This window comes from Pelmatolapia mariae, linkage group LG10_11, assembly GCF_036321145.2.
Source record: "Pelmatolapia mariae isolate MD_Pm_ZW linkage group LG10_11, Pm_UMD_F_2, whole genome shotgun sequence".
Classification (NCBI taxonomy): Eukaryota; Metazoa; Chordata; class Actinopteri; order Cichliformes; family Cichlidae; genus Pelmatolapia; species Pelmatolapia mariae.
The window spans coordinates 59,646,654-59,665,452 of record NC_086236.1 but is presented as its reverse complement, the minus strand read 5'-3'; the positions used below and the strand labels follow the sequence as shown (position 1 = coordinate 59,665,452).

General features: G+C 41.4%; 1 protein-coding gene across 1 annotated transcript in view; it reads right to left on the bottom strand.

Moving 5' to 3' along the window:
• Window positions 1–18,799, bottom strand: part of ephb6 (eph receptor B6) — a 45,568-nt gene that overhangs the window by 17,420 nt on the left and 9,349 nt on the right. Inside the window, exons 2-5 of the mRNA XM_063488616.1 lie at window positions 17,239–17,303; window positions 10,854–11,126; window positions 6,429–6,598; window positions 6,046–6,341 (exon numbers count right to left, since the gene is read on the bottom strand). Coding sequence (XP_063344686.1) covers window positions 6,046–6,341; window positions 6,429–6,598; window positions 10,854–11,126; window positions 17,239–17,303 — 804 coding nt within the window. The remainder of the gene's footprint in view (window positions 1–6,045; window positions 6,342–6,428; window positions 6,599–10,853; window positions 11,127–17,238; window positions 17,304–18,799) is intronic.

Below are 18,799 nucleotides of genomic sequence, written 5' to 3'. Positions count from 1 at the left end.
GCAATGAAATGAAAAGGAGTGATGGGAAGAGGGCAGTGTGTGAAGGTACTGCATATAAACAGGAGCCAACTTTTATCCGTTATGTTTATGCATTTTTTTCTTAATTTGTGGCTCATTTTAAAACAGCAAACCGCTCTTAAAGCAGTCAGGGATGAGATTAAGGTCATAAGGTCAGTTTGTGGCATCATTTATGAAACTAACTCACAACAAACATGACTGGGTGTGTTATTCGTGTGCTATTGCCACAGTGCATTGATGTTTACATGCATGCGTGTATGTATTTACTGATAGACGGACGGGCGGGCGTATAGGGATAGGGATTAATTTGACAAAGGCTGCATGGAAAGAGAATGAGATTAGGCAAGAGGGATGACTGAAAACTGCATTTTTTTTCTAAAGAGATAAAGAGATAAACACAAGCAGAAATAAGAAAGCCACGAGGTGAGTAATTTGATGTTAACATTGTACGTTGGTATGTAGATCACTGACCCAATTTCTGTCTTTTTTTTCTCTTCCTCTCCCTCTTTCATGCACTCATTCCCTCTTTTGGCTCCCAGCATAATCTCTCTCTGTTTCTCTCTCTCTCTCTCTCTCTCGCTCAGACACACAACAAACGCACGCACACAAACACACAACAGTCACAGATGCGACCACACAACAGACTACATTCGGTAATTTAGTGCAGCCTGAAAACAAGACACACACTGAATCATGTGCTCTAATATTGTCTCTCTTCCTCGTAAGCTCCAGCAGCACTCTACCACACGTGAAAGCAAAATAATCCTTTGTTGGATTTTCACCGCTGATGCAGCGACAAAGAAAATGATTTGAAGACTCCCTCTTACATATCTTGACAAATTACTGCATTAGGCAAATCCTACATGTTCACAGAAATCTTGGAAGGATACAGGATTCACCGTCGCTCACATGGTGAACATCGTGCAATTTAACGAGGCAACCTTTTCACCTGCACACTCTTTGTCGAGCTGATGTAAACTGATTCAAAAGACAACAGTGTGCACTAAAAATGGATGTTATGTAATGCAAATTACCCTAATTGTAGGTGGAGCTGTTGGAGCTGTTGGAGCTGTGATATTTACCTAAGACCTTCACACATTAAATTTTCAGCGTGCTGACGTCTTGTTTCCTCTTCCCTGGGCCTGCATCTGCCCCTGTAAGATTTGAGCTCTCAGCCTAATAATCACGACAGCTCAGCACCGTTTCTGACTTAACAGGGATAATTTTAATTCTTTCAAAACAGTATTTTTTTAGTTATTAATATCCACATTTAGCAATTTGCAGTCATGTTTCTGCTGGGTTTTTTTAACCATTTCCCAGGAGGCCTTTTCTGGGCTTTTTAGCTGCTAAATGCTCCAATAGGTTTGCCAGACTGCCTCTAAGTGTGTCTACATGCCCGTTTGGTGCCAAGCAGAAAGTGTACAGTGGCTTTTTTACTGAAAAAGAAGAGGTGGCAATGAACTGAACTCTGAAATTTGCTGTGATAAAGTTTCATAAAGCTGGAGGATGTGTGGATTCACGTGACAGTTTTTGAGAGCCCAGCATCCCCATTTCACATGAATGTTTAAAAAAATGATTATAATAATGAGAATTTCTCCACCGAACTGCCCTGTGAAATATAATGAACACCATCGTAAAGCAGAGTTTTGATTCATGTAGAGATTGATTTGATATGATGCGTGTGTGTTCAAGCTGATTTATCTCCGCCGCATGTCAGCACCCCACAGCCCAGTCGATACAGTACGTCATTGATCATTTCACTCAACTGTGTTTCTCTCAGTACTTGACCTTTACTAATAGACTGGAAAATCAATTGAATTCCAGCGCTGCTGATGAGTAGGCTTACTGACGGCTTGATGAAGAAGGGGACACAACTGCAACTGGGAAAATGTAGTCTGTATATTCTATGAGACGATTATCTACTTTGTTATTTGGTGAAGAGTGTTTGTTTGGGACTAAAGCAGACTCAAAATAATGTCACACTTGCACTCGTACGTCCTCCCCTGGCCAAATGTTCTTGTTTCCCACCACAACCTGCCTCGGGGTAGTCGGTGGATGTGTCTGTGCTGAGAGTAAGGGCTCTGGGCAAAAAATCAGGACAAACTGACATGTTGAATATTTCAGGACGTAGTCTCACGCCACATAAAATATCAACATGGCTTCAAGTAAGCTCAAAGCTCCATCTGAGCATCCGCCACAATAATCTTTGTCCTAAACCATCAACAGTTGCTTAAGGGGACTCAAACAGAGGGCGTCTATCTGAGGATGATGCACATCCAGCAGGGACCAACTCAAGCAGCCTCAAACTACAGAACTGTTTCATGTTTGGCTGAACAGGTGTAACTGTGGCTTATGCTCGGTCATGTTTCTGCCTGTCCTCTCTACGTCTCTGTCTCCCTTGTGGGATGCAAATGTCAAAGGAGAAAAACGTCCTTATGCTGCCTGGCAGAAAAATAAAATAACAGCAGACAGCTGCTGCGTGACGTCTGCCTCTGTTCTTATCGTTTTATAAAAGACTCCAGATGAGTTTTTATCCCGAACTGACTTCTGAATATTTTAGTGATCATATAGAACTTGGGTGTTCTTGTAGACTTACTCGTGATAAACAAGTTCATAAATAATCAAGGGATGATCTTTTAATGTTTGTCTGCCAAAGGGCTGGCTGTGTTTTTCTAAGTGTCTGATCTTTCAGTTGGATTCTCAATTTATCATCAGTCCAAAGTGTTGTTTTGGTGAGCCTGAAAAAACAGAATAATCAAGCATCATGCCCGCAGTAAACCTACTAAACTAGGAGGCCTGTGGTGAGTGTCTCTCACCAGGGATTTATTTTAAACCCCTAGCAATGACAAATGGTTTCACAATAGATCTGACTTTGGGAGAACATCACAAGATGCAGCTCTTATTAATAACAAATAAACCTACTTTTTCAGTCAGTTTCTAACTAAGAGATGTGATCAAAAATGTATGTAACTGGCTCTATAACAAAGAGAAAACCATATGCGACTAAAAGTTATGGTTGCCATTTCCTTCAAAGTCTCCTTCTGACCACTTAAACATATGCATCTGTGACTCTGCCACAGATCTCAATCTGCATCATCAACTTCACAGTCAAACTGACCTGACCTTCTTTTAAAGGATCATCACCAGGAATGAGAGGTCCAGTTATAAACAGAGACTTTTAGAAAAAGCTGCAGTCTGCAGCTCAAAGAAAGCACATCAGGACTGAAATCAACCAAGACCATTACTCATCATCTGCCCTATTCAAAGGATGTGGCTCCCTACAACCTCTTCCCCTTTTTCCACAATGAAATTTGACTTGAAGTGCTTTTTTTGACACAGTGGTCGAGATCCAGTGTGTGCTGCGATTGCACACCTGCAAGTGGCCAGAACAGGTCTTCCAATCAAAACATATTTTGCTGCACAAGATTACGACCTTGAAGCAGATAGCAGGCATATTTTTTTTATAGTTTCTGCTTACAGGCCCAGCCTCTAACCTTTTTGATTGCACCTCATATGAGTGACTAGTGGCACTGCACAAAACTATATCTGTACCAAAAAATACTTTTAAAGGAGTTTTACAAACTATTCTTTCGTTTTCTTTTGTCCTCTCATTTGAAAAAAAAAATACCCACTATTTGGTCAGGTGTGCACAAATTTTGTAGCAATCCATTTAATAGTTTTATCAAATCTTTCAAAACATGGACATCCATGAAGCCATGCACTGCAAATGCATATAGGCCACACTTAAGAAACTTACGTCCTTGCCATATTAATATGGTTTTGCAAATAAAGGAATGCATAATCTTGCCTTGGATCTAAAAATAAAAAGCTATTAGCGCTGCTTGTAGTTAAAAGCAATCATTTAACACCGATCGTAATTTTCACATGAGACTGAGAGGTGGGATCTGATAATCTCCTACGTGCCCCTAAAAACGGTGTCTTGCTTGAGGCGACAAGCCTGAGTGTGTGGTTGTCACGTGGATTTCCAACAGCATTCATTTACATTGTAGGAGTTTAAATAGTAAGTGTAATGCAAATTTTGGTGAAAATTAAAATGAAATGCATTTAATGAAATGCATGGGCATATTAGTTAAGACTGGACACTTGAAGGCAGTGGAAATTAATGTCAGTCAACTTCTTAAAGTGCTTTTTCCCTGTATTTAAAGTGCTAGCAGCATAAAAAAAACATACAGCTTCAAACCAATAATTCAGTGCAGCACAGCTGATAATTTGCTCACTTTGCGTTACTATTAAATAGCCTTGATGTTTAATTTAAACAAGAACAAAATGTACAAGTTGTTAGAGTTAAGGAAGTTCAGTGCTCCAGTTTCTAAAGAGAACAAGGATCGGCTACTGTTAATAATCGTTGACGGCTGCGTTGGCAGTTAACCATCTGCCTCTTTTCTCGACGTTCCCAGGGAGGCAGAGAGGACAACAATGCAATGATGCCAATCCACATCATTAGTCAGTGAAGTGACCAACAAAACATAATCATTAAAAAAAAAAAGGAAAGAAAGAAAGCCGCAACGTGTTTGATCATTCAGAGACAGTCACTGGAAAAGTCTTTGCTCTGGCAGCCGAGCAGCTTCGAGGAGTGATTTGTCAGTAGATATCAATCAAACAGAGACAAACGCAAGTGGCGGGTCGGGTGCAGATGTAAAGCAAAAAGAGCATGAACACATTTCACAGCTGACTTGGCAGGATTGGAGGATTAATTGCGCTGCCATTAGTTAGACTTGAGGAATTACAGTCGTTGAAAATCCTGTGAGAATACAGTTTTTTGACTGTAATCCTCAGACGTATGTGGACGGGCTGAGCATCAGCATCCCGGCGAGATACGCTTGTGTGTACTCACACATTCGCACAAAGGCAGTCGCACAGCCCTGCCGTCACGCCCTCGGTACTTTTTTGCCTGCTCAGTTCTTTAAAGTCATTAACTTGCATCCTCCTATCTTTCATTCTCCTTCCACGTCTCCCTATTTTCCCTCCACTCTCTCTCTCCCCCTGCGGTTTCTGTCACTTGTTCACAGACGAGTGGCCATTACATCGCTATGACCTAAATGTGTCACAGCCCTCTCTCTATGACTCTCTCCCTCCTCTTGCTCTCTCCCTGTATCCCTTCGTGTCCGTCTGGACATCTATCAAATTTTTCCCCACTTCTTACCCCTACTATTTACACCCACTTTCAAAAGCGCAATACTTTTTGACCAGTTTTGCAAATGCTGACCTCAGTATTATCGGTCTGCCTCTCCTTTGTCTCTCTGCCTCTCCACTGAAAGTCACTGGAACAGTAAACAGTCAATATAGCACCTCTGATTTAACAGTTTCTCTGTATTTGTCCTTAAAAGTCCTGATGCAGTTGTTAAATCCCTCCAGATGCATTGTTTGGATTGTCTCGTCCTTCTTCATCTCATCTTATCCTGACCTGACCTGTCTGCCCTCATCTCCTTCTGGTCTCTACATCAAGCACAGCAGAGTATCAGGGTGACAGCAGCTCCATTCAGTATTGATCCAGATGCTTATCTCAACAAATATCACAAAAAAAGAAAGAAAAAGAAAGGAGAGCTGGCCGGAAATCAAGCCTGGAGCAAAAAGTTTTATACGGCGACAATTTTTGCTCTTTACATCTATCATTACCTCTAAAACTCACTAATTAATGCTCAGGTTGTTTAGAACCAAAGCATTGCAACAGCAGTTTGTGGGTTTATCAGACGTTTTGAGCAAAATTTTTTCTTCACCAGCTACAGTGACCTCCTGGAGTCCTGCCAGGCAGCCAGCTTTGAATAAGCGCATTACCCGAAACGCCACACGATTACTTTAATAGATCATGTTTGTCCCATTCAAGCGACTAAGAGAATATATGAAAAAATAAAAGAAAATCTGCGATTTTGACCTTTTTTAAAATCTGTCTCTCACAGCTCTGTGACATTTATAAAAGCATATGTCTAAGCTTTGCATCAAAGAAGCATTGATTTGTTTAGTGTCCGTCAACCTGAACAGGGCAATGTGAGTGTCCACCGGACTCACCCAGACAGGCAGATCCATTGAGGTTCGGCTCATAACCTTCATCACAGACGCATCCACCGACGGGCACCATCCACTCTCCTTCAGCATTGCAGTGCATGCGAGGGGGCGTGTCTCCTTGTGCCTTACTGTGAGGGACACACGTCCCAGTCACAGGCACTAAAGCAGTTGGCTCGGCACCTGAGGGAGTCGGTGGATACGAAGCTAGGTAGAGGCTTGTGGCTGGACAGCGGCGGTAGAAGATAGACACCCCCATGAGGGAAACGCAAGCTCCGCTGTCGACGATGGCCAAGACAAATCTAAGAAGCAGGGCGTCAGACAGCATTCATAAGGTTTAGTGATGCTTTTAAATCGTGAGAAACAAAGTGTCATACAGAAATGATTACCCTTTGCGTGTGAGGGGGGCAAAGCTGCGTGTCTTAATGTTGATACGGCTGTATCTGTTGGGCTGATACTGGTGAGGTGAGCTGGGCTCCACCTTGGAAAAACTCTTATCGGCTGCAATGGTGTCAATCTTTACCCAGCCCTCCCTGGTCTCCCTCTCCCCGCTCGATGGCTGAAGAAAACACAAATTAGACAGGAGACAATGGAAAAAAGGATAATTATTGGTCAGGAGGAAACAAAATAGCTTAAAGAGAGTGTGGCTGACATGAAGTAAACAAGGGGAAAATTATGGAGGCACTGGTTTACATATAAATATGGTCTGGAAACATGGTAAGATTAAAGATAAGCTCAGATCGTGCTTTTTTAGTCGCAGGCATATGCATACTATGAAGTAGTTTAGTATGCAGTGTAATCATTGACTTAAGATCTGTGCAGGTCCCAGTGGGGATTCGTGCTGAAGTCCCTGCAAAGACTTTCATCTCTGCACTGCTTCCTGCTCTTCTAAAGCCCTCCTCTGATTCCTCATCAGGCTTTGATTTGCATTTTTAAAAAGCATTTGACTTCCCCAAGGAGAAACGCATTCATCTATACAAACAGCGAATCCCTCCCACTGATGTCTCCTGATGTAGTTCAGGCAATTCACAGACTCAGTAGCTCGAAAAGCAGCAGAGGAAAAGCACTAAATTAAACAACACCAACAACACTAAGTGCTTAAATAAATAAATAAATCATATGGGAAGTGTCAGTCTTCACTGACAACACGTGGGGTTCAGATATTTTTCCGCACTCCGTGGAAAACGGTCATTTGATGTGTTAAGGATGTAATTAGTGGGGCTGAAGTGACATTTATGGAGACCACAGTGACACTAGATTGTGCTTCGCACCAGTGTAGTAGGATGGTATAATTTTTTCTTCAACAATCAGTGATTATACAATTGCTCAGTACCATGGGACATGATAGGATTTACTGTTTTGATGGAGCATTAGGGGAATAACAATCAATCACCAACACAGCTCGAGTTTAATGACTCCTTCTGCAGGTGGCCTTGCCGCAAGCGGTGACAAAAAGTCAGGATTTAACACTTGTTCAAATCAACTGTGGCCATATGAGCCTCAATTAGAGATTAGTTACTCAACTTTTTAGATTTCCAGTTGATGTGTTTGTGTAGTTCTTGGAGGATGCTGAGCAGCAAAACAAAACCAAAACAAACAACAGGATATCTCAGTGCAGTCTGCAGCCCAGCATGTTAGGATTAGTGCACGCAAACTGTGACATGACTGCCTTGCAACAAGCTTTGTAAACCCACTATTACATTTGTATAAAACTGCTAAGTGCTAGAGTAAAAACTAGATAAAGTGGTGAAAGAGTTTCAAGTGGGAAATCTGTGATTAGGCAGACTTAACAGGCTGTTTGACTTCTTAACCTGTCATTGTTAGTCTATTATATGTGGTTTACTTATTTAGAGTTACAGTATGTTTGTTGAATGTAACGTAAAAGTCTTGATAGTTTCTATCTAATGTATCAACGTATATTTCATCTGGATGAAATATGCAAAAGAATAAAGTTAGAATAAACAACACTGATGGAGTCAGTGAAAAACATCCATCTATCCATCCATTCGCTTCCACAGGGGGCGCTGGAGCCTATCCCATCTGTCATAGGGCGAGAGGCTGGGTACACCCTGGACAGGTCACCAGTCTGTCGCAGGGTTAACGCAGAGACAGACAACCATTCATGCTCACATTCACTCCTATGGGCAATTTGGATTAATCAATCCCCACAAACTGCACGTCTTTGGACAGTAGGAGGAAACCCACGCAAACACAGGGAGAACATGCAAACTCAGAACACACAGAAAGACCCCGGCCTGATGGTGGAATTGAACTCAGGACCTTCTTGCTGTGCGGCAACAGTGCTAACCACTGTGCCGCTCTGTAAAAACATGCATGATTCAATAGCTTGTAGAAGCATCTTTAGCAGCAACAACTTGAGGTAACTGTTTTCTGTCTCGCTCATGATTGTGGAGGAATTTTGCCCCATTATTCTTTACAACATTACTTCAGTTTATTAAGATTTGCAGGCAGCTCTGTTCAGGTCCCTCCACTGCATTTCAGATCTGGACTTTGACTTGGCCATTACAACACTTTGATTCTTTTCACTTTCAGCCATTCTGTTGTAGATTTGCTGCTGTGCTTGGGATCTTTGTTCTGCTGCATAACGCAGTTTGGGCTAAGCTACAGCTGTCTTACATTTGATTCTCAAACTATTTGCTATACAAAGAAATTAATGTTCGACTTAATGACCGCAAGGTGCCCAGGCCTTTTGGCCGTAAAACAAGCCCAAATCATCATCCCTCCTCCGCCATGCTTGACAGCTGCCCTATTCAAAGGATGTGACAAGACAGAAGTCTTGTGGTTTGTTCACATGTAACTTTGCAGACCTGAGCCAAGCTTAGACAAGAGCCTTTTCTCCTGGCAATCCTTGTAAACAAGCCAGTATTCTGTCTTTTTCTTGATCAAATGTCATGAACTTTAACTAACTGAGGCCTGTAGATTCAGAGATGTAGTTCTTGAGTTTTTGCCATTTCTCTGAGCATTGCATGGTCTGACCTCGAACTTGCTGGAACATCCACTCCTGAGAAGATTGCGACGTTATCTTAGCACACACCTGAATTCTCTAGAGCAGTAAACTGCCAAAACATCTGCTTTTATTGAGCTGCTCGCACTTGTTGTTGAGCAATTAAGCAAATACATTTGACTTGCAGCCTTGCTGCAACTCTTACGTCTTCTGGGTGCACTGTTTCTACAGGACTACACAGAGTCACATGAAAACTTTCTTTTTCATGTGTCTATCAAACCCCAACCTGAAATCTTTAATTACCAGTCATAAAACACAAAAGCCTGAATAAATCCTCACTGTTGTTACAGTTGCCACATTTAGTCTGTTTAATACTACATATGTAATTTATTTATCACTATAATTTGGCTTTTTTTAGCATTACTTACAGATGCATTATTTTCAATCGAAGAGTAGTTTTATTAAAAATCCACCGCTTGGGTTGCTGCTAGTTTCTTTTTTTTCCTAGATCAGATGAGTTTGTTTCATATCCAGATGTTAGAAGAGTGTTTCTAGAAATACTGCCAGAACTGGGTGAGTGTTTGCTGCCAAATTAATTGTTGGGCTTGTGAGGATGTTAAGCCCTGTGACCTGAATTTAGGCTAATGCACGAGTGGCACAAGCTTAGGCAACAAAATTTCAAAACAAGCCCGTCAGAGGAGAAACCTTTCTTCATCTTTTTGTCATTTTTGAGCCGCGTGCAGTAGAGACAGACAGGAAATACAGCAGGAGAAAGCCGTGACATGACATGCAGTCCTACCAGCTAGCTAGAAGTCAAACATGTGCTGCTAAGGACATTTTAGCCCATGTGGTGCACATGCTTTGAATTTAGCCATCAGATTAGCTCACAGAGAACTTTTCTTTTGCTAAGTTCTGGTGCTAACCACAAACACTTTAAGGGCCCTTTTCCAACTCCAGATTATTATTCTTGGACTCTGTTAATGTAGCTTTGCATTGTTCACATTTCAAAATAATGATATTTATCATATCCTGAATCTTAGTGCAGCCTATCTAGTCCAAACTCTGTCTGAAACAATCAGTTTTTAGCGCTTCTCCTTTTAAGCCAACTTTCTTCTGATTGGCTAGCCTTCACAATTAAACTAAGACCAGCACTGCCAATACAAATACCAGTAAGGACACTTTTAAGCTATAAAAGCAGGATATTTAGGGGAGAGCAGTGTCTCATGATTTATGAGATGAATCATCATCAGTTTGCAAATTCTGAATATTTTAAAGACCACTGTGATTTTCAAAGAGTTAACACAAGAAAATGCACCTTTGAGGTTTTCATGTATTTTGAAACTCAGGTTTTTTGAAGACCTGAAATGAAAATGTGCCCATCTCTAAAGCGCCTCGGGTGAATTTCTGTTGTTTAAATGTGCTATAGGCTATAAATAAAATAAATGTGACAGTCAACACAAAAAAATGTTCATACATTTTTCATAGTGCATGTTTGAGGTATATTTTTTTTCATTTCCAAAAGAAAAAATAAATAATTTATTTAACACAACACACAGTGTGGTACATACTGAACTCATGGGAAAGAAACGAAGTACCGATGCTTTCACACTAGTATCAATCCAGGTAGGGACATTTGGCTCGATCTGCCAACTTCTAGTAAAAACTGCCTGAAACTAAACACTCAGAGCAGCCTGAAGCTGAGCTTTTGGCTCCCATTTGGTTGAAGCTGCCCATGTTTAATATGAGTAGCCACCACTGTAAAACTATTTGACAGAAAATAAACAACAGTATAATACATCATCTTTAGAATTAAATGCATTATTGCAGCTCATCCAGTGTTTCACCTTACCTCAGCTACCCAGGTCCTCTCCAGCTCCCTCTGGGAGTCGGCCTGCTTGTAGTATAGAGTGAGTGTCTCCCTGCAGGTGGGCGACGGTGAACGCAGGCTCGCGCAGTCTCGCACAGAAAAACGCAACGTGACAAACACCCGTGGAGCCGAGTGGCGGTACAGGAAAGGAGTAGCCAACCAGTTGTCCTGCTGACGGGGATTTTGGTTGACATTGCAGACTTCAAAGGTTCGTATGAGCTTCCCTCGGTCATCCAGGACGCTGACCTCATCCCACTGGAAGACAGAAACAATATTATTAGCTTGTGTAAACTGAGCTCAGCAAAACAGAAATAAAACTATAAGCACAGGGTTCCAGAATAGGCCTGTATAAACTGTTAAAATGCCGATATGTTTATGACCTTTCCACAGCCATGAATCTTACTCATGACTTAGAAGGCAGTTTACATTTTACAAGGTAAATATTGAACATATTGCTGCTGTTGCTGACATCAGCCTTGTCCTTCACTGGGTGTTCTCTATGGAGGCTACTTGAGATAAGTCTGATAGAGCAGTTGTTGGGTTTTTTTGGGGGGTTTTTTTTTTGCTGTAATATCACAGGAAAAGCTTTTGTTCCCTGTCCTCACTGATCTAGGTCGTCTCTATAGTGCTACAGAGTAGGCTCTCTAATTACTTAATCAATGATTAAAAGAACAGTAATTTAATTAAACAGCTCCAGCCTTTCATTTAGAGCAACATGTTTCAGGTGTTGAAGACAAAACTGTGTTAACAGGGACGGTTCAGCTCTCACTGTGGTAGAGCCTTTGAGGCAGTTTCGGTTTTATCTTCTCGGGTTTTGGTGATTTTTGCCTGTTTGTGGTGCTTAAAAGTGACATTTAACAAGACTGAGAGGAACTGATGCACAGCAGCACTTTTACCTAAATGCTTACATTGGCATGCTTGCTAGCTATTATTTGGTACTTATTCTAGCATGGTAGCATGATGACATTACACAGAAAAGCTATCATTAACTGACATATTCAACTGCACCGTCTTTGTAATGTTTTTTTTTTTTAATTTTTGCATTTTTAATGTCTCTACACTGAAGTATTTTTGAAAATTGTGCTGTATGCATGGTTTTAAATATTGCAGAACCTGATTGTGACCTGACAACGAGGGATCTGCATAGTTATTATTGATGAAAATTGCATTACGGATTCTTGCAATAAATTTAAATGTTATAGTCTTGTCCTCATGAGGGAAAACTAAACATGCTTAAAGTTGCTGAAATAAACATAATATATAAAAGAACTGGGATTGTATGTGACGATCAGATTGGTCCACCTATTGAGGATAGATGCAGACATATATATGCTCATTATATATGATCATTATAGTAAGGTTTATCAAATGTGATAATAATTAATGCACGTAATGAACGTGTCTCCAAACACTCATGGTCAGGACTTGGACTGACTACATTCACTTTCAGATCGGCGAAGGTTTGGAAATAATTCCAACTAATTTATAAACGCAGACAGATTCCCAACATGTTGCATTCAGTCCGGGTTAGACTGCACCAGCTGTATTCTGGTTATATTCCTATATCAAAGCAAGTGTGCAAAGTGTGATTTTGCAGTTTTGCAGCATCTGCGTCTCTGTTTGTGGAGGAATTTCTAAATTTCTGTTTCAGATCTGTGAAGTTCTGACTCAACTTGTGTATGTAAATAAGTTATCACAGTTCATCAATGTAATATCACAAACAAACTGCATGTAACTGCCAACTTGACTCCATTCTGTTGCAAACTGATAGCAGACCTTTTTTAATCACCTTCTTGACACACCAAAGTCACTCTGAAGATGACCTGGTCCCCATCTTCAAAGCAACCAAAGGTATTAAGGTCATAATTTTATCGTCACAGTTGTAGTACTTCTGGTCTTCAGCCACTGTTTTCCCTGGTGTGACTGCAGCATTAACCAGTAATTTCAGCTGTGAAGTTCTGGGGAGTATGGATTTCTGTACTTTCATTCACCCAAACTTTGTTGAGACATTGGACTGAAGTGATGATTATCGGCACCGTCATCCTTCATGTTAAAAAAAAGGATAATCAATGGATTTTTTCAAAAAGTCTGCACTGATTGTATTTGTTAATCAACAGAAGATAATGTCAGTGGACCATTTCCTTAGTACAAAGTACGAAATACAGAGCAACAAGGACGCCTGTGAAAAGACATATTGATGCTAGAATTTCTTCGACGCTCAGATGAAAAATATATTCTATTCACGGCTGTTGCTCTGAGGTGGAGGCCGAATTATCAGAGACACATTTGAAAGAGAAACTTTTTTTTTCATGCCTTGACATATCTAAAGGAAAGAAAGAAAGAAGTTCACGGGCGATGCTGGCACTTTGCAATTGTAATATGTTACAGTAGTATAATGCTGTATTATAATAACAATTAATGTGACATGTGCTTGTTTTTTTTTCCTCTCGCACTAGTTTTGGCATTTGCATGTGCACCATTGTTCACATGTGACAGGTGGCAGACAGTTGTGTGCCTGACTTAGGGCAGCTGTTGTGCAATAAAATCAGCAGATTTTGTTGCATTTTTAGGGAAGATGAATCCACAGTAGATGCGCAAATGGATGTGAGTAAAAGAGAGTCGCACATGGAGAAAATGGAGCAGCCCGGAGACAAGGCTCTGGATGAGACTTTGTAAGATGAGACAAAATGTTAATGTAGCCGCAGGGTTTAGTTTCACCAATTATACAGTACGTTGCGTTGAAGGATGAAAAGGATCTGCTTTAAGCCTGTGTAGCCCTGAGTGACAAGCAGGGCCTTTTCTGTTGTAACACAGAGGAATTATGTATTAGGCCTCATCATCATTATTCTCCCTATGACAATGGCAAGAGGACAAAAGGTCCTGACACCCTATCAGGGTGTATTTAGAGTGTGTGAATCACTGTTTGTGCATGTTAGTGTATCTCTGCATGCTTATGTCTCTTTCTCTGTGTGGCTCTGACAGCCAGTGTGAACAGAAATCTACTGAGCATCGCACCATGAGAGAGTGCATTCATATTTGGTCCAGCTGAAATAATGATAAGATCAGTGAGCAGATAGAAAGTGCCGGAGTCGCTGTCAGTCTAATGGAGTGAAAGGGCAGTTTTCTCTCTCCCGGGCTGTGGTTCACTCTGTCAGATCAGTGTATGAGGGAAAACGGACGAAAGAGGGGGACATCACTGAGCTCATGGTGGGATGCAGGGATGCGGATGGTGGAGGGAGAAATGTGGGAAAAATAGCAAACAGAAAGAGTGTACGAGCATTTTTTTGTGACACGCGGCGGTGGGTGCGATAAAAGCTATGCTGAGTATGTGGCCAGGCAGGGACTTTTAGGTGGAAAGAGAAGCCGCCGTTGTTCGTGTGTGGCATCGCGTGCAGCTCGCTTCTGTACCTTTGTGAAAAAAACACAGCTTTCATTTGTTTTCTGACCCTAAACCCCCACCTCACTCCCCCCTTGCCTCCTGCCCCCTTCCCTATTTTTCCACGTCTTGTTTTCTTCCTCTCTTATAAAGGAAGAAAGAAAAAGAGGAGGAAAAAAAACGGGCCAGATTGGGGAGGAGGGGGCGGATGAATCGTTATAGGGACGACTCATCTTTGTGATTTAATTTGAACCGAAATGCCAGAGAGCCACGCAACCTCTGCAGTGACAGAGGGCAGGGAGGGGCAGGGCCTCGGACACAACCGTGGACACACAGACACAGATACACACAAGCAGAGAAAGGCACATGTGCATATTTTTACACAAAAACGAAGAGCAGGGAGTGAAAATAACAGGAGGGTGGAAAAAAATAAAAAGGAAAGTCTGCAGTGAGACTGGAAGTCTCTGCTGGTTTGACACTGAAGAAAAATAAGGGGGCAGAGTGGAGACTGACTTGGGGGATAAAAAGAAAAAAAATGAGGCAAAGACCCAGTGGCTCTGTGGCTGTGAAGGGCAAAGGGAGAAAAAATTAAAAGAGGGAGGAAAAACAGGCAGAGATGAAGATGCTTGTCAGTACATTGTAAAAATGGGTAGCCGGTAAGAAAGAAAGAAAGCGCAGGAAGAGAGAAAACACATTAAAGAATATCCACAGACCCTAAAGCAAAAGAAGAGATGGGGTGTGTGGAAGGGGTTAAAAAAGAAAACACACACACACACAAAGACACACACACACACAACCTCTCCCGCTCTATCCCCCTTTCTTGGTCTGTCTTTCTACTTCTCTCAGCTTGATGCCCCGGGTCAAATAACCATATCTCCATCTCAGAAGCACTTCTCATCCAGGGACTAAAGAAAAAAAAACTCATGCAAATGCTTGACTTGCTCATGCACACACACGCACACTCAAACACAATTGGATGCTCTCCTATTAGCAGCTGCCATCATGGTTCACAAGTTCCTAACACACATGAGGCCCTAATTATTCAAACATCATGTACAATTATGCTCTGACACTGGAGGCCAGACGAGGGTGGTAATGTATTCCTGCCAGATGTTGGTTAGTAGCTATTAGACTCCATCCTGACAATAGCTGGTCACAAGAGTCAACTCAGTTTTGTTTTGTTTGTTTGTTTTTTTGCCAAAATAAGAAATAAAAGTGTAGCATTCAGCCAGTTGTGGTTGAACAAGTGATGTCCATTTCAAATGGAGTCTAATAGATGCATCAATGTAGTGTTTCAGTAGGAAGGGTGTAACTACAAGCCGTATTAGAACTGAGATGCAATCATAAAGAAATGAATGAATTTAACAATCGGATTGGCCCCCAGGAGTTGACCCTCGCACAGTCACACAAGTGACCTCCTCCTTCCTCCCCCAAACCTCCATACACACACACACATATTTACACAGCTCAAGGCAAAGCAACAACCTTGAATACAAATCAACTCAAAAGGGAGATGGGAGATCTATGGCTCAATCTGAGCAGTTTCATTATGAATGGCGGCACACACACACACAAACATACACACACACACGCACACACACACACACACGCACACACACACACACACACACACAGTGGAGTAGAACAACAGATAAAAAGAATTGGGGGAGCATTTAGACCTTCAAGGTTATCTTAAAGGAAAGGTGAGTTCCTGCCCCGTCTAAGACTGTGTTCAGCGCACTTGAGGTATTACCAGTGACATATGCCAGCCATTCAGGAAGATAATAATCCTTACCTCAAACCATAACTAAACATAAAGCATTTATAACCTTATTCTTAATAATCTTTGATCTGCGACTTCTGTAAATTCCAAGTGCTGTTGTGGAGGCCTGCTGCACATCTCAGTCACTCTAATCTCTCCACTATTCAAAAAGTCCCAGAAACAAAAGTTAATACAGCACCATCCATGCTTGATTTTTATGTATGTAAGTGAAAAGATGGTGGGGAGTGGATTACATTCATCAACAGATGTTGATAACCAAACAAACTGATCATTCATGAAGGCTCGTTGTCTGCATATGTTTGTTGTTCTGGTCTTAAAGTGTTTTATTAACTGACTGTACAGTAGCTCAAACCTAATAGACTGAATAACAAGGCACAGGTGATAGAAGGACACAGGTGGAAACAATCCACAGTGGATGCATGGTGAGGTTGGGGAATAAAAGCCCAAAGGCATGAAAGGAACAGGAAGTAAAACTAGAGCAAGACTCTGGAGAAAACTCACCTTCAAGGCACAACAGTAAGAAATGAACGACAAGTGGCTAACACTGAGACATGAAAGGTAACATTAATATGTGATGACAGAGACCAGAGAAACTGGAAGAACCACAAAACCAGCCAGCGTAACAAACCAAAACACAACCCAGACAAAACAAAAGCCCGACACCACGACATGTCTACAGATCTGACATTTCCAATATCTTCAGTCTGTTCATGGAGAATAATATTTGTTTTATCTCATACCAGAACCTCACCCAAAAGACTTTTATCTGAGTTTAATGACTGGCATCTAATGAATTTTGAAAATCTATCAAAATTTCTTGTTGTTCAATGAACATCCTTGGCTTTCCATTATTTTCTAACCCGCATGTGCCGAGCAATAAATCCTGAGTGTAAACAGCAAATCGATCAGTATTAAAACGAATATCAGTTGCAGTCCTGTACCATTTATCACCATTATCGATTTAATGTCTAAACTTTACCACCAGCTGCCTGACAGAATGATGAAAAACGTTATAAAACTAAATGTATTATTTCATAGCATCCTGTTTTAAGCCCTCATTAGCATTACAGCACAAGGCCCGACTAACAATGCGATTATAACCCGACACTTTAAACATCAGCATGTGCGACACGTGTATAACACATTCTACAGATGGCTTTAATGCTGCAACAGCTGGAAATCGCATTGACACTCAGCTCCCTGCTTACCCCTGTATCTGGATAGGTGATCCAGCCCAGCTCTGAGGTAGACTCTGTTGTGTCCAGCAGCATCACTGTGAGACGAAGAAGCAGAGACAAAGAAAAGGTTAGAAAAAACAGACAGGAAACAGTTGCGTATGCTTTCATTTTAACGCAAAGAAAACAGGCGGACGTGTGCGTGAGCTTTTCAAACTTTGATTTCAGCTCAAGAATTTAACTGAGAAACGGAGTCGGTGCTATAAAAGCAAAGTGACTGTTAAACAGAATTTGTAATCATGAGATATTCTCTGAAGGACTGAAAACCAAATAGTGTGTGAGGCTGTGAGGCCATAAAAACATATAAAACATGGATTTGCTCCAGTGAAACTGAAGCAGAAAAGCACTTTGCAGAGTATCCCTTTTGAAGGCGGTTGTATAATTAATCTTTTTTTTTCCTTTTGTAAAATACCACAAGTTGTTGGAACCATTAGTCCCATTTTCTTTGATTTTTCTCCCACCACATCCAATAAAATCCAGGAGAGCTCCAGCTGTGTGCATCTGTCAAATTTAATGACTGCTATAAAGTGATGATGCACTCTGGCACACTATTCTGGTGTTTGAAAAATTAAACTGATTGACCTGATGGGGCACTGTGATTAAAGGTCAAATTTTCCAACTTTAAAAGGCCATAACAGTTACTGTCACGATTTGTTGAAACTTGCCGTGCTGATGCTTTTCATAGCTTGTCCCAAAGGGAACCTTCGTCATGTTTGGGGGGGGGGGGTTAATATGTTCTGTGTTCCTCTTTTGTTGCAGGTTTTGCTCATTAACCCTGATCAAGAGCGAAAGCACAAGAATAGCATATGACTTTTATGCTGGAGTGTGTTTTCCCATAATTTGCTTTTAGGTTTAAGTGCTTCAAAAAGCAAGCTGGCAAAGAAATTACACACACAGACACACACATGCAAAGTGACTTTAATGCTGAGTGCTGCGTGCTGACACATGGCAGCTTCCCACACAAAAACTGAAGCCCTTGAATTTTCCATTAGCATTCCAAAACCGTGGTGGCTGCCGCTCCTTCAGTCTGGCACAGTCTGCGCTCGGTGCTGTTCAAGAGCCACCGACTGAACGCGGGCCAAAGTTTGTCGTGCACGCAGAGGTACCAAAAACATCAGACTTCAGATTTGGATGCTTGCACAGATGGAGGTAATGGAGGAAAACGCTCAGTGCCTTATTGCATCAAGCACAACGCTAATCAACTAAAGGGCTGTAGACACGTATACACACAAGACATTGTTGGAGGCCGGAGGCATCCGCCTCTGTTTACAAATAAATAATTCTTCTCATTGTCGTTATACAATTTTTATGTTTTTGCTTCCATTGCGTGTCACACAATAATTCACCAGAGAAAAGGGGCCTCTCTTTTTTCCTGCCTCTCTCACTGACAACCAGACAAAGGGTGGCGGAAAAATATTATCTACATAATCAGCACTCACACACGGGGATTTGAAAAGGTTCCCCGGTCCACCAAAACACCAACAGATACATTGTGTCTCTCTCTCCTTCTGCCAGTCAAACACAGAAGTGCCCA